The following is a 27,243-nucleotide window of genomic DNA, read 5'->3' as shown; positions in this document are numbered from 1 at the left end:
TCCACCAGGAAGTGGTTACACTTCCATTCATTCTGTTGTGCTCAGGAGCTTCTGTGCTGTTAACGCATGTTATATTACAACACTTCATTTCAAAATGCGTCGAAGAACCGAAGCCCAGTCCTCAAACAATGAACCTGCCAGTGCTGATAGAAAGGTATTGCAACGTTAATAAAAATTAGCTAGCTGCTAATAGCTGCTGTACATGTGACAGCAGATATCTGTTAAATTAGCTTATATCAGCGGACTGGCTTTAAAGGCTCGTTTGTTTAAGTTAAATGCTGCTATTAAAGTGTGTTAGACGTGTTTCTGCTTGCATACTGACGTATCTAAAGTTATACGACGCATGAGTGTCTGCAGAGGGAAGTGGAGCTAAATCCTCTTGAAAAAAACAGCAATTTTAATAACTCTTTGCTTGTACAACTATCTTCTAAACTTATTCAGACTTTTTATTGGACAAATCATTAGCAACAGCTCTTTAATTCGGCATACACTCAGGACAATTAAATAACAATATTTGCCAGTAAGTGAGTAACTTTATACAAAGCACCTTTCGAGGGCAGAGACTTCACAAAGTGCGTCACACAGGCAATAATGTATTGAGATACATGTAGACATAAAACATGATAAATACAGCATGGCAGAGAAAAGACAATAACACAAAGGCTATTTTAAACAAATGGGTCTTGAGCTGCTTTTTTAAGGTGTCCACAGTGTCTGCATTTCTTAAGACAAGTGGGAAAGAGTTCCAAAGTTTAGGAGCCACAACCTCGAGAGCATGGTCTACTTTAGTTATAAGCAGCAAACCCTGCTCAGATGACCATAACGACCTCCTGGTGGGGAACAGCTGCAGTAGATCTCTGATGTAGGCAGGTACCAACCTGACCATGCAGAGCTCTATAAGCGATCACATGAACAGTCACTAACATACACTGTGGTTAACCCTGGTTAAACCCTAAATTTAGGTGTTTTGATAACAATTAATATAATAATACAGGAATTATCACTGAAATAGCCAAAGTGGGTCAAAGGTGTGCATGAATGTATATGTTGATAAAATATATATGTATTTTTAGGATGCTGAATACAGGTCAAATTGTGAGGTAACATAGCATTTGTTTTCTTTACGTAAACTAGGATCCGGATCAAAGACCACGCAGCCAAGCTGGATCTCAAGGCAGAGTCTCTTATGGCTCTGTGCTCATGAACATAGGAAAGTGTTTGCTGTTAATCGTCATCATCCCTCCATTCCTCAACTACGCCTCGCTGCAGAGAGAAGGACAGATGCTCCTGCCTAAAGGTTCTGTTATTGTAGGCTAACAAAGTCATTGCTCCTTTCAGTTTGATTTTATATTAACCTGCAGTTATTTATATGCTTGTTATTTGTGTTGGTTAGCCTCCAGCGGGAGACTGTCAGTAGTATTGTCTATTAATTTTTTAAAGCCAAATGAGATGTCTAATCTCTCTCTCTATGCCTTCCCTTCTCATATTCAGATGGCCAGATTGTTGATGTTGGTTTGGGTCAAAAGATGCATCTTTTGTGTAAAGGACACGGACAACCAGTCGGTAATAAATCCTATAAAGTTATTTCATGATCTGCCATGAATGGTTTCCTTCCAAGTTATGAAAATCTTTTCTGGCACATGGCTCCATGTCTGCGTGGCTTGTTTGTGTGTTTTAACTGAGCCCCCCTGACCTTGTTTTTCTTTAGTCATACTGGATTCACCGACAGGAATGTCTTCAGATGTTTGGTTGCATGTCCAAGAAAGTGTGGCCACACTAACAAAGGTGAGTGGGCCCACACTCACACTTGAATTACTCTTCAGATTCACTGAGGGTGAGTCAGCAGACTTGACCGTGGACATCCACTCCACTGTGTTGAACTTTCTCTAGAATCAGTTGCTACTAATGTAGCCATGTTGTTTGTTGTCAGGGGCATGTAGGGACAGTCCTTGCAGTGACTCTGCCACATCCTCTCTGCTCAACAAGGACTCAGTAGAGAAAGTCGGGGCTGACAGCCTGCCCCATGTTGTTTGTCTGAAATGACCCAAATGAGGTCACTGGCTTGTTGTGAAGGGGCCTAGATACATCTGAACAACTAAATCGCACAGGCAGTGACACAACAAACTCACAGTGCTCTGTTTACACCTGTATCTGTAGCTAACTTTTCAGTGTTACTCAGCCATCATGCATTTTTAAAATGCCGACACAGGATAGGGTTGGGGCTGAGCCCTTACTGAGAGCACCCTGCATGTCTGTAGAACATGTTGTTATTTGTAAATCCCTATAAACCTGTGATGTCCCTGTTTGTCACCCTGCTCAGGTCTGCACCTATGACAGAATGGGGCTTGGCTTCAGCAAGCGGCTGATGCCGAATGAAACCACAGGGACTGAGAGAGTTTGGGGAATGTCAACAACCGGACGGTTAGTATTCTACTCGTTTGATTGCATGTGACATATAAAATGCCACTCATGATGTGGTATAAATAGTCTACATTGTAAACACAATCTCACATTTTCAAATCAGTTGTTTTATTGCCATGAAGTGGTTTCTGAATGAGGGAGTGGGCTGTTTTACTCCTGCAGTGCCATATTCCATTTCTCTGTTGTTGCTGAGCTGTAAAATTCATTTATAGAAATTTCAAATGAGATTTAGGCCAAATGCACAGCACTATAGTGTAATGTGTGGTGCGGGTGAATCTGGATCTAATGAGTGTTGATTGTTGGAAGCCAGAATCTACTTTGCTGCTTCATCAGGACACTGTGGCATGTGGAGGAAAAATATTTGGGACTGTGCCAAAAGTTTGTGTAGTACAATTCCTTTCCATCCTCAACAGAGGCTGCTGATGAATGTCATATATTGGGCTGTGAGCTGTGACTAACAATTGTTATTTGATTACTTATTCATCTGAAAATAATTTAAAATTGAATCAGCAATAGTCAGTTCAAAGCTCAAAGAGATTTACTTTTTAGATGTAGAACAGAGAAAATCAGCAAATCCGTACATCTGAGAAGCTGAATGAGTGTTTGGGATGTTGGTCGGTCGGTCCACCACTTTGGTCACCGAAATATCTCAACCACTGTTTGTTGGATTGCAATAAAATTTTGTACACACATTCGCAGCCCCCAGAGGATGAAGCTAACTGTTTAGTGATCCCCTGACTTTTTGTATAGCGCCGCCAGCAGGTCAATGTGTTTTCTTATACTATATTATATATAGTATATAATAATAATAATATATTATACTATATTATATATAGTATAAGACTATATGCATCCATATATATCAATCAGGTAGCAACTTCTACCTGATGTATTTACAAAATGTTTTGTTCCCAGAGGATACATTTCTAACGCCATTGTCAAGTAAAATTTTCAATTTGTTTAATATTTTGTTTTTCAACTAAATTTCTGCAAAACTTATGACACTTCCATTAGCGTTCAATGAACTTTGTGTTTTGGGTTTAATAACAAATGTTAGATTGTGAACATGCTAGACTAAGATGGTGAACACAGTAAGCACTTGCTTGTTAGCATTGAACTTAATGCAATGCTGTGTCTAATTACAGCCTCTTGTTGCTTGATAAATGAGTACTAATAATGATTACTGTCAATATGAAATAATCTATTGGTCAATTTTGTTATTAAATTAGAACAAGGATAAATGCCCATTACAATTTCTCAGAGCCCAGTGTTCTCAAATCGGTTGTTGTCAGACTGACAATCCAAAACCCAAAGGTATTAATTTCATAATTAAATACAACATGGAGCAAAAGCAGCAAATCTTCTCATTTGAAAAGCTGTAACCAGAGAATCTTTGGAGCGGTTGCTTGGAAATTGACTCATATGATTAATTAATTATCAAAATTGTTACTGATCAACTAGTTGACCAATTGTTTCAGCTCCATAAAGTTAAAAAAACAAACCTGCTACACTACATGCAGTGCAGTAACACACATCAAATTCAGTTTTGTTTTATTTACCACTACACCATAATTATTCAATGGGAATCAATATTTCCGTGATAAATTGGCTGCCTGGGACTCATTAATGTTCCAGCCAGCATAGACTGAAGTGTGGATGGACACCTTGTGCCTTCCTGTGCTGAACACACCACAGCCGTGCCCTGCCTCACACTGCTGTGGGATCGGGCTTTAATCTTCCTTCCTTTGACATCGTAGCACGTTCGTCGAGCATTAAATCTGACTAACGGATGAGCAGGCGTGGTTCGCCGATGGTCAGCAGTCAAGTTTACCTTGGCATCTGGCCCAGAAAACAGGCGGCCTCTCATTTTGAGATGCAAGCGATCAATTTCCCAGAATTCAATATCTTGAGGAGTTTGATGAGTACCTAATCTTAACCCTTGAGGTGAAACTCTTCATTTTAGTGTGACACCGCAGGTTTGATTTATTAGCACAACACACCCAGGACAGCAGATGGCTCTCTGAGAGGAGCTGCTTCATCTCATGTAATGGTGATACTGCTTCTGATGATAGAAGTTTGCTGCTTTTCCCTGCTGGTTGCAATGTAAATAGAGCCGAACTGTCCCCTCCTGTATGATGTCATTTGGGTTTCAGCACTGCTGTTTATTTTGGTGCCACGTCTGGAAAGAGAATAAATGAAAAACTTATAAATACTCCTGACCTTAACTTTCATTCAGCTGCCGCCATCCTTAATTTTACGGTGGAATTTGTTACACTTGTTTTTTCTCCCACTCAGGTTATTTTTGCTTTTTCATAATGACTCTCCAGTGGGTTCTTAATAAACATGCTAACGAGCAGGTTAGAGATTAATGAGATTAATGGTGGCCTGTCGTATTCATCTTTCATAGTGGGAGTCTTAGTCCCAGCTAGCTGAATAAATAAACCTCCTGGCCCAGTTTGCAGCATGTCCTGGTTTCGTTCAGAGACAGATGAGTGTTGTTGTCTTTCAGGATGGTGGATGATCTGCACCGACTCCTGCAGGCTGCTGGGATCGCCAAGCCCTTCATCCTCGTGGGCTCTGAGCTCGGTGCACTTAACGGCAGGTTTTACAGCCACATTCATGACGTGTAAGTATTATATGATGGAAATACTTCAAGAATAGCTCCACCATTTTTTACACATGAAGGCCAGTTTACATAACTTGTTAAAGTATGAGTGGTGCTACTCATAGAATATTATGTGTGGCTCAGGAGCAGCTTTTTTTAAGTCTGAGAGTAACCTGGATTCGGTTCAGGCTTCGCTTGAAGACTATAAAATTATAACAGAAAGCTTGAATTACAAACTAGAGCCTAGGAGTTTGATAGATGTGATTTACCAGGTAAAGACGGGTAGGATGAAATAAAATTATAATATTGGCTGCATTCAGGGAAATGTAGGATCCATGCCTCTTGGGGCTCAGCCCTACAGGTACTTAGAACCAAAGTATCCAGTCCTTACCTTCTTCAATTTTTGAATTTTGAATTTTCTTTTTTCTTCTGTATCCTATGAGTTTCCCTACCTTTATAAAAGTGCAGCACTAAGTTTGAAATACTGAAATACCACTTTTAATAGAGTCTACGTGATCGAGTATACAGTCTTATCCAACTTGATTTCCGTATTTATTCGTTTATTTAAGGATACAGTACATGTTAAACAGCTCTGCAGTAAATGCACGAAAATTGCTAAAAGACTATTTTATATCTGCTCTATATCTGTTGTCCCTTAAAGATGAAATTTAAACAGTTTTTGATATAGTTCATAAGAATGCATAGCAATAATAAAAAGAGAAGAGAATATTAGTGTCTGTAAAAAATATCAATATGCTACTTTGTCAAGTACTAATTAAGATGTGCAACACAGATGCACATGCAACATTGAAATAGGGGAATGCTGGGTAAATGGGGAATATTAATATTAACAGAAATATGCACTCAACAAAACAACATTGTGCTTTAAGGCACTAAGTGAAACATGCAAATCAGAAGCAGCACAGGTACAAAGACACATGTTTAAAAGCTAAACATAGAGAAATACATAAATCACTTTTCCCACTTATTCTTGTCCAGGTTTAACAGAGAACACACACTGACTAAAAGCCTCATTAATGAATGAGGTTGGTGTTATTCTGTAGTTTTCTTATTGTCAACAAATCCCACTACATTGTGCTCATGGTAATGAAGGAACACGTCACCCAGTGCAACTGTGGCTCACTGATTTGTTTTTAACAGATTTTGAACAAGAATGGAGCTCTGTGGCTCCTTTCATTTGTTTTCTAAAATAGGTCATCTTAAATTGCTCTATAGCGTATGGTATGAGGTGCCCCCAAACTCACACTTAACAAAATGTATTCCAGTGTCTTCATCCCCAATAACTCAGACATCTCGGAGACAACGTAGTGATTAACGTGACAAGTAGCCCGTACCCGGGATGAAAGATTTAGTATTTAATCAGGCACGATGTTGCTTCCATTAAGAGAGAAAATTAACTAGTGGTGAGTGGATGACACCTTTCCAAATGGAAATATTGCCCCTGGATCTGTGTGGTCATCTGTCTGTGGGGACAGAGGAATCCACAGAAAGACGGACGAGATGGCGACATCCATCGCACACTCATTACTATACGGCCTGAGCTGGGAGGGTGAAGTGGACAAGGGTAGTCAATGAGTCTTACTTCATCTGAGTGTGTGTGTGTGTGTGTCCTATCTGTGTCCTCAGGCACGTGTCAGACCTGGTGCTGATTGATCCCATCCCAGAGGACCTTTTTGAGGAGGACCAGTGGAAAAAGTACTGGTGAGTTTATAGCTGCTTTCAGGGGCGTAGGAAGGACAGAACTGGAGAAAAAGAAGGAGGAAAAGGGATAAAGGAGAGAAGATGAAGTGATGTTGAGGAAGCAGCAACTGGGTAGGGATGTGAAGAAGCGGAATGGAAAAGAAGATTGAGAAAAGAGGAGCATGGAAAAGGAGCAAAGAGGACGATAAGGAGCTCCGAGGGGCAGAGGAGCAGATAAAAAGCGAGAGGCAGGGAAGAGGAGCACAGAAAAGGGAACTGTATCAAGAAAAGGGGATTAGGATGAGGAGCGTGGAGGCAGAGACGCAAGCATGCTTCACGAGTCGAGCTCCAAACTCTTCCCATATTGGCTTTTCCGGTGAGAATAGTTGATTATCTTAGCTGGGTGGGGCTCATTAGCATGATTAATTGGAGGCCAAAGAAACTCATTAGCTGATCACACTCTTTTCAGCATGAAACAGATGAGGGGAGATCGAGAGTTGTGGCGGTGGTCGGGACTGAGTGACAGCAAGTGTAATAACACTGCTTTAATCCTCCAGGCGAGATATATGTCAAGTGGTAGTCATTGTCACAGCATATATCTCATTATGCATTAATTATCATGTGGGGGGAGGTCTTTTTATTAATGATAAGCCAGAGTGCAGAGGAGGAATGTTGGTAGAAGTGTCAATTATGAAACACTAACACTATCTCAGATTGTTTACAAGTAAGGCATGTCATGTGAAATCATTAAAAGGTATTTCACTGCTGAGGGGACAATAATTAATCAGTTACATAATTTAGTAAAGCATGCTAAGCTTTTAGATGTAGCTGACAACCTGGCAGCGATAGCCTCATGATAAACAAATCTCTGGGGTTCATCTGTAGTGTGTTTTTTGTCACGTATAAAGCAGATCAAAAGGCTGTTTATTCTCAAATCCCGTTAGATATTTTTGTTGTCACATTGCAGTATGTGTCGTTTTCAATGTGTCCTCGTCTGTAAGTAGTTACACAAACAATTTGGGATAAAATTAGTAAAAATAAAATTGCGCATATCCTTTTTTACAAAACACTACCTAGGTTACAGTATGTGAAAGCTAACATCAGAAGAAATTACACTTTCCCAACAAATGCCAGCACGTCATTCTGATTGTACATTTTTCCATTTGTCTATTAAACAGATTTATTTTCTAATCTTCAAAGTGTGCAGCACATGCTCAGTTCCTCACTATACAGTAACTGTTAATAAATAAGTGCATCCATTCAACAAAAAATCAGTTATTCTAATTACATCCTGAACTGTTGTTTCTTGAACATGTCCCCTCCTTATACTGGCATTTTCTTGACAAGAGTTTTGCTTACTTACTAAGTTATTGGACAATTGATTGATTGATTGATTGATTGATTGATTGATTGATTGATTGAAATCTTTATTTCAAAGTAATGGTTATAAAATAATGACAGCATTGGTGGTTAGATTGGCTCCTTTTAAACTTCGCTCCCATTTTGCAATTTTTTTTGTCAATGGGCATCTCACAGCAAAATGAAGGCTGACTAGCAATCCTAGCATTTCTATCTGCTTTCATATCTCCGTTATAGACTAAATGAATGGATAAACTCTTGTTTCATCCTATACTGGTGGTAGTTGTGACTAAGGAAAACAGAAAGTGATCTGGTTGTCTTTGCGACAGCGAGGCCAACAATGATACCACTAGGAAATGCTAGGAGGGGCTGAAGTTGTCTGTTTCCACTTTATATAACTTTTGGATACTTTCAGGCAGTATTTTCAGTTTATGCTGCTTCAAAATCTTCTTAGTTTCTGAAATTTAAAACCTTAATTTAGATAAAGCGGGTGAGTAGGTGCAGGATTTTTGTTTACAGTTCAAACAGCTTTTTTCAGAAGTACAAAATTGGATTTGTATTATACATTTCTCCATACTTGATAACAGTAAATAATGTATCAAAGTATAGATAAATAATATAAAAAGTGGGGCGGCAAGTAAGCAATATTTTCATTACTTTTTATTCAGCCTATTATTTTCGCAATTAATCAAATAAAAAAAATGTGAAAAATGCTCGTCACAATTTCCTAGAGCCCAAAGCGATGTCTTTAAATGGCCCGTTTTGCCTAACCAACACTCCAAAACCCAAAGACTCTTCATTTACTACCATAAATGACAAATAAAGCAGAAAATCATCACATTGAAGAAGCTGGAGGAGCGAGTGTTAGACACTTTTGCTTAAATAATTAGCGATTAATCCATTCTCAAAATAGTTTTGTGTAATACAAGCAATACTGTTCACACAAGCAACCTTTGATGATTTGTTTTTATATTTATTTGAAGATAAAAGTAGCTACTTAACCAGGATGCAACCCATCTCCTGCCATATCTTTGAAGTAGTAAGCTGCTCAATATCAACTTTTTAAGGATCAAGAAGCATCCCCACTGTATATTCATCATCTTATATTGCAGTTGATATTTCCTTCTTAAGTTCTACCAATGTCAGTAAAGTAGTTCTAAGAGTTTAAAAACCATATTTTGTGATGTCATCTAGAAACACCAACGGGAAGTTGATATGTGCTTATCACGGGCGTATGGTAAAATCAAGTAATCTCATTTTAGGCATGAATCATGACTTAGTGCATCCGTAGTTCCGTCCACCGATATTAGCTCGCAGCTTATATAAGCATGAGTCGAGCCAGATAAGAAATGGATCCCTGAAAATGGCCTAATTTGTACGTGACTCAAAGTGGAGCAGCACCATTTATCAGGGGTATGTGTCCAATTATCCACTGATTAATAGGCATTCATTTCACTGAGTACATGACAGTGCAGCCACAATCCAATTATTCTGTGGAGAAGCAACAGAGAAATGAAATGAACCAAGGACTCAAATTTACTTCATAAAACATAATTTTATCATCGGTGCCTGATTTCCAGGGGAGAGTAAAAATAGACACAGGAATGGGATATACAGTGTGAAGATACAAGATACAGCACAGCACCATAGTGTCTCTGGCATTCTTCAACTTGCTTCTTCCTTATTTTCCTATTTTTCTCAGCCAGATTGCATGTACAGTAGGTGTGTATTTTTCTCTCCTACATACTTGTTTATTAGCTGTCGGAGGTCTTACAGTATTTGCTACACAAGATAAGCAATGCAGAAGGGAGCAGGGCTGCACCTGAGCAGGATTGTAGGGAGACCGTATCAGCTTTGCACTGGGACCAGAGGATTTACACATCAAAGACGTGCTCATTAACAGAGGCTCACTCCCAAAATTAGTTCTGTTACATCTTACAAAATGAATTGCCACCATCTCCTGAGAATGGTATTTGCTTGTGCGTGTGTATGAGTGTGTTTGTGTGTGCGCACTTGTTGTAAGGGGTCAACTTTCTTATTTGGGATTTTCCTCTGCAGACGTTGCGGCATGTGTCTCGTTTCCTTTTGGGCATAGATAATGCTTCCTGATGAAAAATCAAGCAGTGGGTCTAGCATCTAGCAGAGATTAGGAGAAGCCCAGTGTACGTCTGGACAAATTACATTCTGGAAGAGAGCCATCGGTTTGAGCCACACAGTGCTGTCAGTCTTTGTTTCACCAGCTTAAGCAATGGAAGCTTTGTATCTCTCCGCTGAAATACAGGCAGGGATGTTCCCTACAGCTCAGTATAACTGATTGCTGTGTATGTATAGAATCCCTTCAGTTTGGTTGCTTTGTCACAATGCTCGGTTAAAATAACAGACTGTATAGATAGTGTATGGCACTTCTGGGTCTGAAGAGTGAAGCCAATTTGAAAAAGCCTGAAATCTGCATTCATTCTAATTGCCAGCAGGGGGCAACTCCACTGGTTGCAAAAAGAAGTCTGATTGTATGTAAGCTTATGAGGAAATTACCCTATTACTTTATTGATTCTCTCAGTAAACTGTTTCCTAACAAGTTTATGGTCTCAGTCGCTGAAGAGGGGTGCTTTGAGGTGTGGCTACCTGATTGAAAAGTGTCAAGTGATTGACAAATCGCTACCACGGCATGTCCTCGGGTTCTCAGTCAGATCCAATGAGTATCATCCCCACCTCCACCCTTTCATCCAAATATGGTCATTTCTGACTCCAAAAAACCAAGATGGAGACGGCCATAATGCCAAACCGTGAATGTATTAGTTAGATCTAGATATGGCGGTGCTTTGCAGCCTTGCTTCCAATTTTTTCCCAGTGGCCACTTGCAGCATTGCAGCAAAAATCTTTCCCCATCAAGTATTTTCCCGATAGACGGCCATTATAAAAAAGATTTCAGTAAGACTGTTGGCAGGACACCTAAAGCTGCAAACAAGGTCAATTCTGACTCCTCCTGTTATGAGTTTTTGATCCACAAAGGTTTTATTTGTAAAAATGTCCCTGAGCCAAGAAAAGTGATTTAAAAATCTGGAATTAAAGCTGGAAACTACAACCTCTTTTGGCATATGAGTCATGCAAGCAATTTACTTATTCAGTCAAAGCAATTTGATTGAATAGGTGCCATCTCCGGTCCGGAATCAAGTTCTATTGTAAATCTATGTGCCAAACTCACAAACCAATGGGTAATCCCATGATGGGTTTTTCACTTGGATAAGATATGGATAAAAAGATATTCCATGACCAAAAGACCTATATGTGATTGAAGGACATCTTATTTTAAAGCTATTGCCAGTAATATACTGTTGCAAGAACACACCTTCAGCCAGACGAGCATGAGTGAGAGGTTGGTCCTTGGTGTTGGGAGTTCCAGTTCATTCCCAAGGTGTTGCATGGGGCTGAGGTCAGAGTTCTGGCAGGTTTGAGCACAGTAGGATTGTTTTGTTGAAACAAGAAAAGATCTTTCTCAAACTGTTGCCACAAATTTAAAACCACTCTTTTGTCCAGGATATTATTGCATGCTTTGACTTTTAAGACTCCCCTTAATGGAAACTTAGGTCATGTTTTCACTTTACTGACACACACTGTTACGGTCCAGCTTGGTACCAGCTTGGTACCAGGTACCAGCCTTCCCACCCTCAAACAAGCTGTTGGTTTCACTTAACCGTTTGGCCCAAGACACACATTTGTCTGTGTAGGTGATTAGAGAGGAAGCTTTGTTTTTCACAAGTGTAGAAAGTGGTCAGCTCTCAGTACTTTTGAATATTCTAACTGAATGTGTTGTGTTTGATCTTATTCTATATGCCTGTTCAGATCTTTCGGATACGAGCCTCATTACTGTTTGTTAAAAGTTTCCAGCTGTATTGGAGCTTCGTTAAGTCACTGCTGAAGCCAACCAAACATTTCCTGCTGCTGCTTCATGTTTAAAGTTTTCCTACAGTAGGAGCGGGTCAGTTTTAAATATTACAGGGCGGAATAAAAAATAGTAGCAAAGAGTTTTTACATCAGGCTTTGGTTGCTCTGAACAAGCACACCTGCAACACGTCATCAAGGTAAACAACGTATATGCCTTGCGTGCTGCGCTGTGGCAAACCACTTGCATCGTGCCAGCTTGGCTTGAATAGATGCTGCTGCTCACAGATCAGTTAGATGCAAGTTTCTCTAACAGCATTATAGCTGCGACGATTTGTTGATCGTCAGAAAAATAGTCTGCAAGTATTTTGATAAAAATCGTTTTGAGTCTGTGTTTCTTTTCCAAGAAAAATATTCTCTAGTTCCGTCTCCTCCATGTGACTTTTTTCAGACTTCTATAATTGTAAACTGACTGTTGGACAAAACAAGACATTTAAAGGTATCACCTTGGGCTTGAGGGAAAATGTGGTATTGAGGGGTATTTTTCACCATTTTCTCACATTTTATAGATCAAGTGATTAATAAATGAATCTAGTAATATGATCAACAGTTTAATTAAGCCCTGCATTATGCACCAAGCTCAGTCCATGAGCAGCACATCTTGACACACTTCTGACTGCATGCTGTTCTTTGTACAGTAATAATTAGGCTCTCTTTAGTTGATGATCACTGATCAGGGATTCCAGCTGGAATTTTTCAACTGCCATCAAAGGTTTTGACAAACATCACTAAGGGAATTACACTGATAATTCTTTCATTTTATGTTTAAAAGAAGTTTATGTTTAAAAGAAGCATTTACACACTTGTGTATGTCTGAGTGTGTTTGTGTCTCCTGTCTTTTTGCAGTCAGTGTGTGTGTGTGTGTGTGTGTGTGTGTGGAGTGCAAAACTAATTTACCCCATGGGGAATATATTTGCTCAGAGAGCAGAAACAGTGGGGAATGCTCTTGTCTAATGGGATGGTCCTTACAATTTAATGAATGCTGATTGATTGGCAAACTCTGCGTTTTAATGTACCATTACTGTGTTTAGCGCAGCTCAGTCCTCAAAGGAGCACCACTTGAAAGTCAGCTCATCCCTTCACTCTGCATCGTAGTTCTTTTAAGTGTTAGTCATCAGTATTTTTTTTTTAACTTGGGGATTATCTTAATAAGTTGATGCTGAGTTACAAAGTCTGTAGTTAGGTTCTGTTTTCAGGTACGTAGCTGAATCGTTTCAGGTGAGATTGTTTGTGTATGTGTGGTGTATAAATCCGCAGTATATTGGCTGCGTCTCCTCTTTATATCTGTGTGCATACATGACGCATGTAAAGCGTCTGTTGGGGGCGTGTGTGAGGTGATGAGTGTCTCAGTGTTGGCCTAACAGCTGTGGCTGAAGGCCTGGATGGGAGCCTGATTGAGTTATGCATCCCAAAATGAAAACAACACTTTCTGTCCCATTCATCATCCTACCTGTCATTAATATGCTCAGCAAAGCCTGCACGGAAACACACACATCCTTAATCACATACACATTTACAGTTACATACACACACAGCTTGCCGCAGTGTGTAGCAGATAGACATGTACTGCGGCTCACCTGGAGCCTGCTCTGTATGACGGGCAGCGTATGACTGTCACTTTGACTGACGACCGTTCAGTCTCACAACCGCTGCATTTGGTTTGATTTATAAGCCAGACAGGATTTAATATGAGGGACAAGAAGAGTGTTTCTATCATTCCTCACTGCACTTTGTTAGCAGACAGATTTACAGGCATACCGGAATCTTCTCTCCTTTTCTCTATACTGCATTTTCCATTGTTGAGAGATTTAAACATTTTAATACTTAGATGCTGCCTTAGTTAATTAATCACCGTAAGTGGCATTGCGTAATCTCTTAGTGTTTCGTTGCACTCTGGCTTTCTGTCTCCTCTGCCTTCATTGGTAAACAGTAGCAGCCAGTGATGACATATCCAGCCTCCCCCTCAGAGCCCATTCGCTTTCACCGTTCAATAACCCACTGGAGCACAGCCCTGCTCTAAACCCCTCCAGGGATCCTCAGCTGAGATTGGCAGCAATCACCCGGCCATGGGCCGATGGATGGAGGGAGGGAGAGAGGGAGATAAACGAGTGAAAGAAGAGAAACAGAGAAAGTTGGGACAGTGTGAAATAAAATGAAGCAGCAGGAGAAGTTGCAGTCTGACAAAAGCATGATGCAACGACTATTGATTGACTCTAACTGATAAAAATGGGGAAAATAAACTTGTACTGTAAATCTTTCATGTACATCAACCCTGTCAACTTTTGCTCAAAAAAAGAAACGTGAAAACCATTTTTGGTACAAAATGTCAAACAATTTTCAAAAGAGAATGTGTTTGAAATGTAGAAAATGTACATGTATGATCAGGTTTTTGTAGATCTGACACTGCAGGCTCCAGCAGTGTGTGATTCCTTACACCTCACAGTGTGTTTCTGTAATGGCTCCCGTAGTGTCGGCCTCCTCCCTCAGTCCTCTCCTGACTCAGCAGCACGCCCACCCCATCCCCAGATCCTCCCCCCTCATCCAGAGACTCCCAGACGAGGCAGGAATGCCAATTAATTGTAATTAGAACCACTGTAAGCGTAACTATTGCTGTTACGTTCCACTAATGAAGCAGGGCTGCTGTGGCCCCTGTGTATTTACCCCTGTGTAATCTATAGTATTGATGGTGGGAGGAAGGCTGAGAGCAGGCTGGAATTAGTCTGAGGTCGGCTGTGATGCAAGAGTGACACCTTGTGTTCATACAGGGTATTACACTCTATATTTCAGTTTTATATTTGGGCAGTCGCCTCCATTTGACAGCATGAAGTGTAATAAAGGCAGACCTCTGAATCGCCACCCAGTTAGATTTGTTCATCTATTGAAATAGTGAATGAATGAAATGAAACAAAATGTCAGTTATGTCTGTTTATCAGGCCAGTAATAAAGCAGATAAGCTTCTAAAATTGATTGTACAATAATTATGGTAGTAAGAATACATCCTTGATTTTACACAAAAGCAGAAATGGCATAGTTTATATCAGATACCAATCAGATAATTAAACAAAATGTAACCAGAATGCATTTAGTGTATACAGGAACAGCAGTGGTTAGTTTCCAAAAGCAATTTTTCCTGCACCCCGCTGGCATAAAATATGACGCATTTAAAGATCCCAATGGGCAAAGTGGGGTGATAAAAACCACAAAGCTTCAAGCGTAGGGTATAAAAATCAAACATAAAAACAGACTTAAATATTTAAGATATACACAAAAGTGCAGTTGACAGTCTGAGCCTAACCGTTGTCCTCTTGTTTTTTTTCTAAATTGTTAGAGGCTTTTATTTTTGTGCTTGAAATAGGCTAAATGTGATGCTATACAGTAATGTCTATATCCTAAAGCACTCACTATAAAACTGCTTGTGTGTGAACAGTACGGTGCTTCATACTGCACACTACAGCAGCGTGGTACTTCATACAATAACTCTCCTATAGGCTTTAGTGTAGTGCTAATTGGTTGGCTGTGTCTGTTTCATAAAGGTCAGATGAAAATGTGAAAGGTTTTATCTGACTTTTTACTGTGTCACAATAAAGTCTGCACACAAAAAATGTGGCAAGGATGATGAAACTTTAAATCTACTGAGATCTGAGATCTGGTTTGAAAAGTTAACTTTTTGGCAGACTGAAAACTACAAGTGTTGAACATTTGTGATAGACCAACTTCTTTTTTTTTTACCTTTTTATAAAGTTTGTCGGTGTGAGAAATACTGTATATCTGTTAATTTGCAAAGCAATCAGCGGTGTAAAAAATGACGATACTGGTTCCGCTGTCTCCATTCAGTGTGGCCTTCTCAAGAACTTACAACCTAGACTAGGGATGTTTATGATTAATCATTAATCAATTAATCGGCATGAAGAATTTAATCGAAAAAAAATGTTTTGACCGACAAACAGAGATGGACACAAACATATCAAAAAGTATCTTATAATAACAGATTACAGATACTGTACTTGCTTTTCAGATATATCCCCCAAAAAATACAAAATACTAGTATGAGAAAATGTATTTAATTAAAATAATACAAAAAAGACATTCTATGCAAATGATATAATCACATTTTAGCCATTTAGTTGCCTTAATATGGGCTGGACTTTGTTGGACCAGTTGTTGAATAGGGACAGACAGTAGCTCTGCAGGTAAAACAAAGTCATTATTTTGTGTGATTTAGACTCTCATTTAAGTCACTTTATGTTTTTACTGTATCTGTTCTTTTAACTCCTGATGACACCGACTACGATTTTGCATCAAACATGGATGAAGTCAGTGGTTAAAACGAATGGTTTTCTAATGGAAGAATGAACGTCTGACATATTTCACATATTGTTAATGATTAATCAATAATCGATTGTTAAGGCAGCCAACTATCAATTAAATAAATTATTTAAAATTTGTATCCCTATCCTTGAACTTACTCGTTCTTACAGGTTCAGGTTGTGGGAAGTTCCAGGTTACAGGCTGTTAAGTCCGTAGTGTTAAGCTTCTGTCACTCAACGCGACCTCGTAGTCAGCTGAAGAAATCAGGAATGTTCCTGTGGTTTTCTTTTTTATATGTGTTATTCCATACCAACCCAGCGAGGCCCTCTAACTTAATATCATGGATTTTCTTGAAGTTATCCATGTAAAACTTTTATTAAATTCATGGGACCTTGCGTTTGCTTTAAAGAGATGAATTTTTGGAAGTCTGTCCCTCTGAGCTAAATTTAATTCTTTGTATTTGTATTCTAAACCTCACCAATCGTTACATTTTTCACTGGGTTGGGTTGAAATTTATTCTGAACATCCAAGAGACCCTAAGGATACTTGGCACTATCTATTCATTTTAATAGTTGTTTAAGTGTTTAGTAAATCAATTACAATGAATCATTTTCCACCCAAATTAAGAATCTTACATTTTTATTTTATTTTATAGCTACATATTTTTACACTGTTGAATTCAAGCTTTTTCCATCTGTGTGATGCAGACAGAGTCTGTTTTTCACTGGGTTCAGCCGTCTAAAGACATCTGCAGTGATCAGTCCTGCTGTTATTACAAACATGTGTGAGCTAATTGTGACCTCTCGTCTCCCTCATTGATTCGAGCTGTGATGTTTAGCCTGCAAACGTCCAGGGCATATTAATTCATTAATCCATATTAAACAAACAAGATGTAAGATTATTATTCCTACACAGCCTTTTGTTGAGTAAGGCTTTATTCTGAGGCTGGACGTTTGGTTATTAGTATAGTTACAAATTTAAATGGGATTTTGAATAAAGCCTTTTATTATTAACTTTTTTTTACTAACTTTTTACAGTGTTTATATATAATAACTTCTGTGTGGAAAACAGATTAGCTTCCACAGAATTGAACCTTTTGTCATGATGTTATTTCAAAGTCATCTAAAATGCATGTTTGATGCTTTCATATCTCATTAATAACAACACTTTAACTAGCCCAACGTTGGAGACCCAATTTAGCCGTTAATGAAAATTACGTCTCGAGTTTACCCCAAGCCAGCAGTTAGTCTGAGATGTTGCTGTGTATCTATCAAAGGTGTTGTAGTACATGAAATACACACAGCAGAAGGGTCAGAGAGGTTGGACCACTGTGTTTGACTTTATATCTGTACATGTTACAGTCATGGCTGAAAATGACTATGGAAATAAACATATTTGCAGATTTCACAAACCGTAGCTCCCCACTGCAGATCAACCGTCGTTTTTCTACCCAGGGGTGACTGGTGTTGTCAGTGTGACGTCACTGTGATGGGGTCTATAGTGACTGCGACACATTAATGTTTTTATGGTGTAGTTTAGTTTAGTTGCCATTACAAGACAGAGGAAGTCTAAAACTCATTTCCATGTTATCCTTGATATAAAAATAGAAATATGCAGATGACTAGACAACACGCCAAACCAACACAATAACTACATTACATCAGAGTATAGTATGGCACTCCATGCGCAAGGATAGTCATAATTGATCTAAGGTTTTGTTAGTGTTTCACTGCTTTAAGATCATATTTTTCTGTGTGAATCTGCTTGTGACCTGTGTACTACAAATGTAGATTTGGGGCCTCTCGTTATGCCCCATGTACAATTTAGGGTTTAATGTTCCACCTGCGTTGAACTACAGTTGGACATTGTGCTAAGATGAATCTCGACTCTAACGAGCCATTGAAGATTAGAACTCCTCAAAATTTTGTCAAATTGTCTTGTCTGTGTGAGAGTCAGAGGCCTCATCATGTACCTGTCCACGTCCATATGCCCTCCTTTCCGTAATAGTCTCTCAAAGTCTTTGCAGTAACTCGTTTTTTAAAAAATGTTCCTTCGGTGTAATAGTTAGTTGAGCCTCATGTAATAGTCCGTGTTTAAATGTTCTCTGCTCATTGTAATAGTTGGCAGAAGCTCGTGTAATAGTTCGTGTTTTGTGTGTGAGCAGGCTCTCAGGTAACAGAGGCCCTGCATATGAAATGAGATGGTAATGAGGAGGAGGAGGAGGGGAGCCTTATCACTACAGGGCCAAATTCCGACAGTGAATTGCGCAGTTGTAACAAAAGTAACAGAGCGTCCATTCAGCCTGCACTAATCCAGATGGGAAAGTCAAACAGCAGAAAGTCCACGGCACAAACTCATTTCATCACTTTATTAATTTAGATATTGCCTCTTCGCTCCTGTGGGGAGGGAAAAAAAAAGAGCCCCTCTGAAATGACCAACATCGGTGAGGCGTTTTGCTCTACATGGTTCCCCCACTTCGTCTCCTCCCGTTATCTGTTTAATTCATCCCGCCAATCTTGGCTGTCTTTACCCACTAAATTTCCCTTTGACACGCATGCCTTGCTTCGCATAATCCTCACTCCGGGGCAGAATTAAAAATGGAAAAAAGAGGAGGGAATAGGACAGGTGGCTGGAGAATCCTTGAAATAATGTTCAATGCCAGACCCAGGAATGATTTGACCAGATTCGAACTAGGGGGATGATAGGGAGAGAGGGTTTTTCCCCCCCTTTATTTTTGGAATCAAGGGGTAAGAAAAGGGTGACAGGTGGAAAATGTGCAGAGACTGAGAAGTCCCCTAAGAGCCGGGTCGAAGAGTCAGTTCTAAATTGTGGTGCCAGAATGACTTCGGGGGAAAACGGTGGCAAGGAAGATGAAAATGTCAAAATGTCACTCTCCTGAGGTCTGATTTGAAAAGTTTTTTCTGTCTACCGAAGACTGAAAATTAGAGCAGTCCATTTGTTCCTTAACTCCTCCTTCCTGTATCTGTTATTGACCTGTAGGGACCGTCTCTTTTACCATGAATGTGGCAGATATGTTAGACAGCCATTTGTAGCAGCTGAACAACCATTCTCCGCCGTTTGTGTCAGATTTATTTGACCAATCAGTGCTGACATGCTTTGCCGGAGCAGAGCCCGATAGTTCAAGCTACAGTTCTTTGGATAGCAGCAAGTCATATCAGCATCAGGTGAAATGGGTTATTTTACACATGAAACATAAATGTTTATGATGTAGGTTTGATATGATCAGTACAATGGCAGTGAAGCAGCACTGAAGCCTGCCAGTTGCACAGTAAAATGCAGTACACTGTAAAATGCACTGCTGGCTTCTGCCATGATGTGAGATATTGTCACAGCTTAAGTATTATTATGTTTTAGTGCTGAAATGAGTAGTCAATTCACTGAATAGTCAATTAAAAGAAAAACAATATTGTTAACAGCTCAATTGTTTAGGACGTGTCTACAGCCATGCTAGCATCCCTGTCAGGATGCAAGAATCTAACATTTGCTTGGAAAAATGCTCACAATGACTATGCTAACATGCTGAGGTTTAGCAAGGATATATAAATAAATAGGATATTCCATTTCTGCTAATAGATACCCCGAAACCATACACGTTGGGCCTTTAAAAGAAACATACCACAAAACTGCAACCTCCAGGGTTTAACTTCCAGCTAGAGGATCTTGTTTGTCATATCCCTTTCTCCCCACATTTCTTTACTTTATCTCTACTGACACTATCAAATAAAAGGCAAAAATGTGTATTATATTCTTATTGTATATTAATAATTAGTAATCCTACGTATTTGAAGATAATTTTTATTTCAGATTTTAAAAAAGCATACATTTTGATTTAGATTTATTTGTTTTTTTCACTAAAATGGACCCCACTTTGGGCCGTCCCGTGTTAAAGGAAAAATTTGAGTCACTGGGATTCACCCTCTGGACACCATGAAAGTCTGCACGAAGTTGAGATGTTTCAGATTGGACCATAATGCTGAAACAATCGACAGACCGACCAGCAGACTGACATTGCTATCAATAGTCATGGTTTTAAACAGGCTAAACATTTTTGTTGCGTAAGGATTTGCCTCTTTTCTCCGTTTCATTATGACTGTAAATGGAGTTTTGGGTTTTTTTTTGACAGATAATTGGTCAAAACGAGCAATATGAAGACATCACCTCGACCTCTGGAAAATTATTATGGTTATTTTTCATTCTTCATTTTATAGAGGGGACAGTTAATCAATGAATTGTCAAAAAATAATCAATATTTTAACCGAAAGTGAAAATAGCATTCGTCACATCCTTATTAAGCTTCCCTTAATGACATAGTTGTTTATCAGATATTGATTTTAACTGTAGGCTGGAGCATAGCAGAGAGACAGTGATAGGACACAGGGGCACAGGGCTGTGTGTCTGGCCAAGATCAGGAGTAAGACTAAGAAAAGGACGAGTGTTTCCTGGTGCTGCTGTTGGCTGCGTGTAGGAGCAGGCTGCGCGGTGCGGCGATGGCGGCAGCAGGCGCACGGCACTATTGATTGGGCTCCACAGGCTGAGACCAGCCAATTCAGAGCACCAGTGAGCCGAGACCGATTGGGCCTCCTGAGTTACAAAATCCCACAGCTCTTCTTCTCTCATCTGCCAAAAAAAGTGTATTTCTCATTCCCCAGGCAAATGTTTTCGAAGAGAAACTTTGAGATTTTGGGTTGAAAAAGAAACGGAGGACGGCAAATATTATGTATGACTTTACTTGTGTCACTGTTACTGTGATCATAAAATCACCCTTGTTGTAATGCAGCCATTTAGGACTTTATCATGTTGTTGAGCAGCACAAATGAAGACTAACCGTTAACAGCTTTAAAGATTCAAGTGACAATTGGAAAACGGTCGATAGAGACCTGATGGTCACACTTTAATGCCTATGAAAGGGTTTCTGAATACAAATACTTGAGTATCTGTTTGGATCAGAAACTCACATTTGAATTTCATATTAACACACAAAAAATTGGTTATTTATACAGAAACAGAACCCCATGTTCTGTAGGAAACGGATCATTGAAGCTGTCTTTTTATCTGTCCTGGATTATGGTGATGTTATCTATAGACATGCCTCTGTCTCCACTCCTACTCCACTAGACTGGGTTTATCACTCCGCCCTCAGATTCATTACTGGTGACTGTTTGTTCCACTCATCATTGTATTCTATATGAAAAAGTTGTGTGGGTACCTTTAACAGTAAGATGTGACAGCCATTGGTTTCTGTTTCTGTTTAAAGCCTTGAAGGGAAACATGCCACCAAATATCAGCTCTTTATTAAACTGGTCACAGAATCACTATTCAACACAGTCTAGTGATCATATAATGCTGCAAGTTCCCACTACATTTGGGAAAACTGTGCTCCATTAAACTTGGAACATTTTACAACGTACATTTAAACTTGATGCAGTCAGACCTATAGGTCAGTTTACGGCTTGCATTTGAATGTAAGTGTTGTTAACTACATGCTGTCCTGTATGGTTGTCTGCCATTTATCTTTTATGCACCTCTGTTTTATTTGTGTTTTGTCATGTTTGTTTGCGGTTTCGTATCATTTTCAGCACTTTCTTCCATTTTATTTGTATTCTGTCATACTGCTTCTTATCTGTTATCATTTTTATGTACCCATTCTGTTTATTCGCTCTGTGATTATGTTCGTTATCACATTTTTGCACCTATTCTGTTTTTTTTTTTTGTGCTCTCAACATCATTGAAAATGAGGCCTTGCCCTCAATGATTTTTCAAATTTAAATAAAGGTTGAATGAATGAATGCTGCGCTGACCTTTTTCACTAATCAACCATTCATCAAATGTAAAGGATTTGCTGCTTTTCTTTGTAATTTATGTTTCTAAGTGCTGTATAATAGGCAGCTGGCCTTGTTTCAGTTTCTTGAAGAGTCCAGTTGCCTACGATACAACACTTAGAATTACCATGACCTGGATGACTGAGAACCTTCATCAACATGTTTGTAATTTATGACATTAAATGAAGAGTCTTTGGGTCTTAGACTTTTGGCTTGACAAAAAAAGCAATTTATAAATTTTCTTGACATTTCTAAACGATTAATTGATCAATCATGAAAATAATCTGCAGAATAATCGATATCGAAAATAATTTTATTAGTGGCAGCCTTAATAAACTGACAACATTAATGTGCCACAAACAAACATATTGTAGCTAGCGACTTTAGTGAGCTGAAGGGCTAAATATTCACAAAAAAGAGCTAACTAGCTAGATAAGAGTTGGACTTTAATTCATCAGGAGGTCTTAACCTGGAGAATTCCTTCATTATGCTATAATACGTCAATGTTGTGTTTTTGACTTCCTCTGCTGCCCACAAGTTGCTAAAAAATCAATTAATTTAGCTTTAAAAACCAATAGAGCAATGTTTAGTTTAGTTAGACTTAAGAATTGAGTTTGTCTCCACTTTAAGTTTTGTGGGTGTGTGTCTGTGTGTGCTTGTTCAGGTATGGTAAGCTGCTGCCCTCACTCCAAGCCAAGCAGTTTTCAGCAGCGACAGGGCTGAGCCGCATGCTGATCATCCTCGGGGCGATTGAACCGACTATTAAAGGCGAAAATGTCTCAGAGGAGGTCGTCCAGCGCCAGGTCAGACTAATGAGCAAACACACTCACACCCACATTAAAATGGTGTGTAACCCAAAGCTTGTGACATTGAAAAATAAACAGCAGCAATCTTTCTGTTAATGTTGTGTCATGCTTAAGTTGACACAGCAGGTCAGGGCCAATCTAGGGATGAATATAAGAAGTCATCAGGGTAAGAAGGTGCTGTGATATCATAGGTGTTGAGGTTTACTCATTCTGAATACAAGACCTTGGCTCTATTCCTCTGCTTAGACAATTTTCGCTTTTGTTAACCTAATTAGAAATATGGAGGAAAAAATGATTTTAATTGTCCTCCTCCCATCTTTGCTGTACTGCCACAGGATGGTGCTAGTGTGAGAATAATCATGTCTCCTCCTCAGCAGAGATACGAGTGGACGATGATGGCAGGAGCGTTTGTCTTCATATCGTCAGAGACTGTGAATTTGGCATGATATGACACCAGACGTCATTTTAAAATAAATGAAAATTGAACCCTTTTCCTGGAGCTGACATGATGCTGCAATTGCACTGTATCTGCTGATGCCTGCTATATTGTAAACTCAGCCTTTTGACAGGTTGCACAGTTTGTGAGGAAAAGGCTGTTAATATAAGCTACAAGCTTTTTTTTTTTGCTGTGTATTGCAGATGAAGTTTTTCTACAGGGGAGGCTTTTTATTTTGCGCTTGTCCATACTAGATTTGCTGTGGATCTGTATAAAGCACACACATACAGCAGTGACACTGCCTGTCATAAAGTCCTGTAGTCATTTTATACTTGCTATGGAAAACATCTTAGGCTGAAGAGTAGTAGTAATGGATTCCGGTGATGAACAACAACCAATATCTTTGGTAACATGGGATACTGCTCCGTATAGACTGACACCTTATTACAGCAAGGAAACAAACACTCATGTTGGGTACGTTTGGGACCTAGAGATAGACAGATTATTGCAGGAAAGCTAATTTAGTAGCATTTTATTGCATTTAAACCGCACAGTTCTTCTTCAAATTCTTTTACTTATTCTTCGGAGAAACAACTTACGCTTTAGTGGCCCTCTGTGAACACTTACTGACATTAAGTGTTCACAGACATTTTTAACATCCCTTCAGCATTAATTTTATTCCGCAGCTGTCTGTGTGGTGCGATGACTCCTGCTACGGGATGAATGCGAACAGTTCGTTAAGGCTCCTTGTTCTCTGCTGCCTGCCACCCACGATGTGATGGCAGTAGTGATGAGGGACCTATTTCAGCTTTTCAAGTATTACAGTTGTTGCCAAGGCGATAAGGACATCATTGTGCTTGAATTCTCCAAGGACAGAGAAAGGTTTTGTAGACAGGCTAGTGAAGGTTATAACACGCACACACTCTCACAAGCTCGCCGGACTCAATAGAGCATGCAGTCCATTTCTCAAGGGCATGTTCTGTAACCACTGCTTAATTGAACTGGAGCAGAATTGTTTGCTGCTATGTTAACGGCACCAAAGCTATCTGGTCTTATCACACGTGGGTGATTGAGACAGTTAAAGGAGAATTCGGCTCAATTTGAGAATTCACATCTATTCTGGTGGCGTGGTGAACTTTCCCTTTCAGAGAACCAAGACCAAGAAATTTACAATGTCAACATATCAGTATTCTGTCTGCAGCTGCTTCATTGAATGAGCTGGACACTGACTTCTCTGCATTCAAATGGGCATACTATAGCAAGAGTTGTAGTTCATTTTCCCATCTTTTCCAAATCATCTTGGAAATGTACTTTTTGGATGGAACTAAGGTTAGCTTTGTAAAGATCTTGCCTGCAGTACATACACAAATATAGTACAACTGTACTGTAGTACAAATGTTTAAAGATCCCATATGCTCAATTTCAAGTTCATACTTTTATTTTGGATGCCTACTAGAAAATGTTTACATACCTTAATGTTCATCAAACACATTATTTTTCTTATAATGTCCATTGCAGCACCCTCTGTCTGAGCACTTTACACACACGTTTTACTGCCTGTCTCTTTAAGGCCTCCCTCCTAGAAAGAAAACAGCCCAGTCTGCTCTGATTGGTCAGCTCTCACAAGCCTGAGCAGGCACCACCCACCATGTTTCTGCATCAGCTCTGCTGGTGTTTTTACGGTCACTGTATAGTTGTGACATCATCACAACCATACGAAAGTCCTGACAGCTCATTTAAAGGTGCAGTTTCTCAGTACAGGCTGTGTGTTTTGATACTTTCACAGTAATTAGTAGTAGTTTCACAGAATAGGTTAATTAACATGCCTGCCAATAGACTTACAAAACAAATATTTTTTGGGGAATTGCTCAATAAATAAACCAAATCTGAAAATGTAGAATCGACCTCAGAGGTCTATTTGTGCTCAGTTAAAATTTGAAATCCTTCCATTTAGTCCCAGAAAAGAACAATTAAAGTATCACCTTTGTGATCTGGATGAGGCTGAGAATTTTATATTCTACTGTAGGCCTATTCAGCTACATCTTGAGAGGGGCCAGATGTTTACGTTCTTACATGTCTGACCTGTAAAACGCGGAACTTAAATGTGTTTAAACAATGCACTTTAACTTTTTTTCGCTGTATTTTTTATGTGTGTTTTAAAAAAATGTGCCGTAATTGTCAGGTTGACTCTAAACCTTTTCAATGAAATCAAAGTATTTCTGTGGTTGGCAACAGACATAAGTAATGATTGGGGCAAATTAACCAATAAAGAAAATGATCAAAGGGCCAGAATTAGGTTGTTAAAAGGCTGCCTTTGGCCCACAGGCTGCTAGTTGAGTAGGTCTGTTCTACTGTCATTTATATTACTATGTTTGAGTTGAGCTTTGTCTTCAGATGTCTACTGAACATCTCAGTCTGATTGATATGACAGTGTAGATAACAGTATATGTTTACATACACAACGTTTGGCATAGCTCAGTTTTGGTTAAATGATTACCATCACTGTACGTATGTTAAGTTTATATTTGATATCGTGTATTCGACACAAGTATCCAGTACTATGTTGTGGCTTGCTTTCTTTTATTTTATTTTTCCTCTGAAGGTAATGTAGGTAGTGCATTGTTAGCCTTCAGGTGTATTACACTTGATTAAAAAATAATCATTCATGCATTTGAGATGTTGTGACTGATTATTTCCTCTATCTGTCTCTTATAGAAGTACCTATTAAGTAACCCTGCCCACCAGAGCAGTTCGGTGGATGAGCATTACTTTTTGAATGAAAGTGCAGCTCAAGTAAGGTATGGAAAACTCTTTTCTGGACGGATCTGCTATTTTGCATGTTTTAATGTGAATGTCAAAATAACAATTGATGTATTACTTTTGTTTTTAAAGGGATATCACAAGGTTTAAGCCCCTCTCCGGCAGGACTTCTGTGAGTGTAATCACTGGGGATACCTTTGACCAGCAAATACCAGAAGACTTAAACCAGGTGAGAATATGTATTGTGTATTGCACGATTCCGTGATGTATTATTAACGCTAGGACAGTGACAGAACAATACTGTAGTCACGCTTGTGTGAAACCCCATAGTAAATCATCTTTTCCCTGCACCAGATGGTAGCTAAGCTTCAAAAGAAGTTTCTGGAGGAGTCCTACCCATCAGCCAATCACATTCACATAAAAGGAGCAGACCGGCGAATGATCTACAAGAAGCCATCTGCCATCAGCCAGCACCTGAGGAAGCTAGTCAACCAACGACAAGCCAAACAGCAGAGCGAGTGACCCACGGCCAACATGTAACAGTACCCCAGACATGGACGGAGTAATCACTGAATATGTTTTAAATATTCAATAAAATATTCCAGTTATCTTTTTACCTTTCCCCGCAGCAATCTGTAGAGATTGTCTACATGTCTGGTCAGGTTCATCAAGAAGTCAATTTTTTAACGTATTTTTTGCGCAGCTCTGCTTCATTGGAAGCTTTTTAATTGAAAATACCTGGAGGGTATTCAGTGTGATGAAATATTTGCTGTCTTAGATTCAGAAAATCTTATCTGTCAAGTTGTTATTTCAGTCTCTTTACCTGATTGGCCAGTGCCAAAAATTAATACATTAGTCCTTATCAATGTAAAGGCCACACACGTCATTGCTCAACCTGATACTTTTTATCTAGTTCAGTTCTGTCTTAATATTCTGCCATGTTATAGCCACAGGGAAAGGGACATTGGGTTCTTCCGTCTCTGATGCATCAGCTTCAGTCATATGTTACCTGCATATAATTGAGTTACATCACAACCAGACATAGACCTCTCTTTTTGGACTTAGTTG

At 39.3% G+C, this 27,243-nt stretch overlaps 1 protein-coding gene across 1 annotated transcript; it reads left to right on the top strand.

Annotated features, from left to right (window-relative positions):
• Positions 1-26,783, top strand: LOC311259246 (uncharacterized protein). The gene is made up of 11 exons (XM_084356259.1): positions 1-154; positions 1,135-1,297; positions 1,492-1,563; positions 1,709-1,785; positions 2,321-2,421; positions 4,931-5,047; positions 6,674-6,748; positions 22,838-22,976; positions 26,131-26,213; positions 26,308-26,404; positions 26,530-26,783. Exons 1-11 carry the CDS (start codon positions 95-97, stop codon positions 26,695-26,697), a joined length of 1,152 nt encoding a protein of 383 aa, XP_084212385.1. The 5' UTR covers positions 1-94; the 3' UTR covers positions 26,698-26,783.
• The last annotated feature ends 460 nt before the right edge of the window (positions 26,784-27,243 follow it).

The sequence above is a fragment of the Pagrus pagrus genome, assembly GCF_965226575.1.
Source record: "Pagrus pagrus genome assembly, chromosome: 7".
In the NCBI taxonomy this organism is placed as follows: Eukaryota; Metazoa; Chordata; class Actinopteri; order Spariformes; family Sparidae; genus Pagrus; species Pagrus pagrus.
Note: the sequence above shows the minus strand (reverse complement) of the source record. Positions and strands in the feature narration are given on the sequence as shown.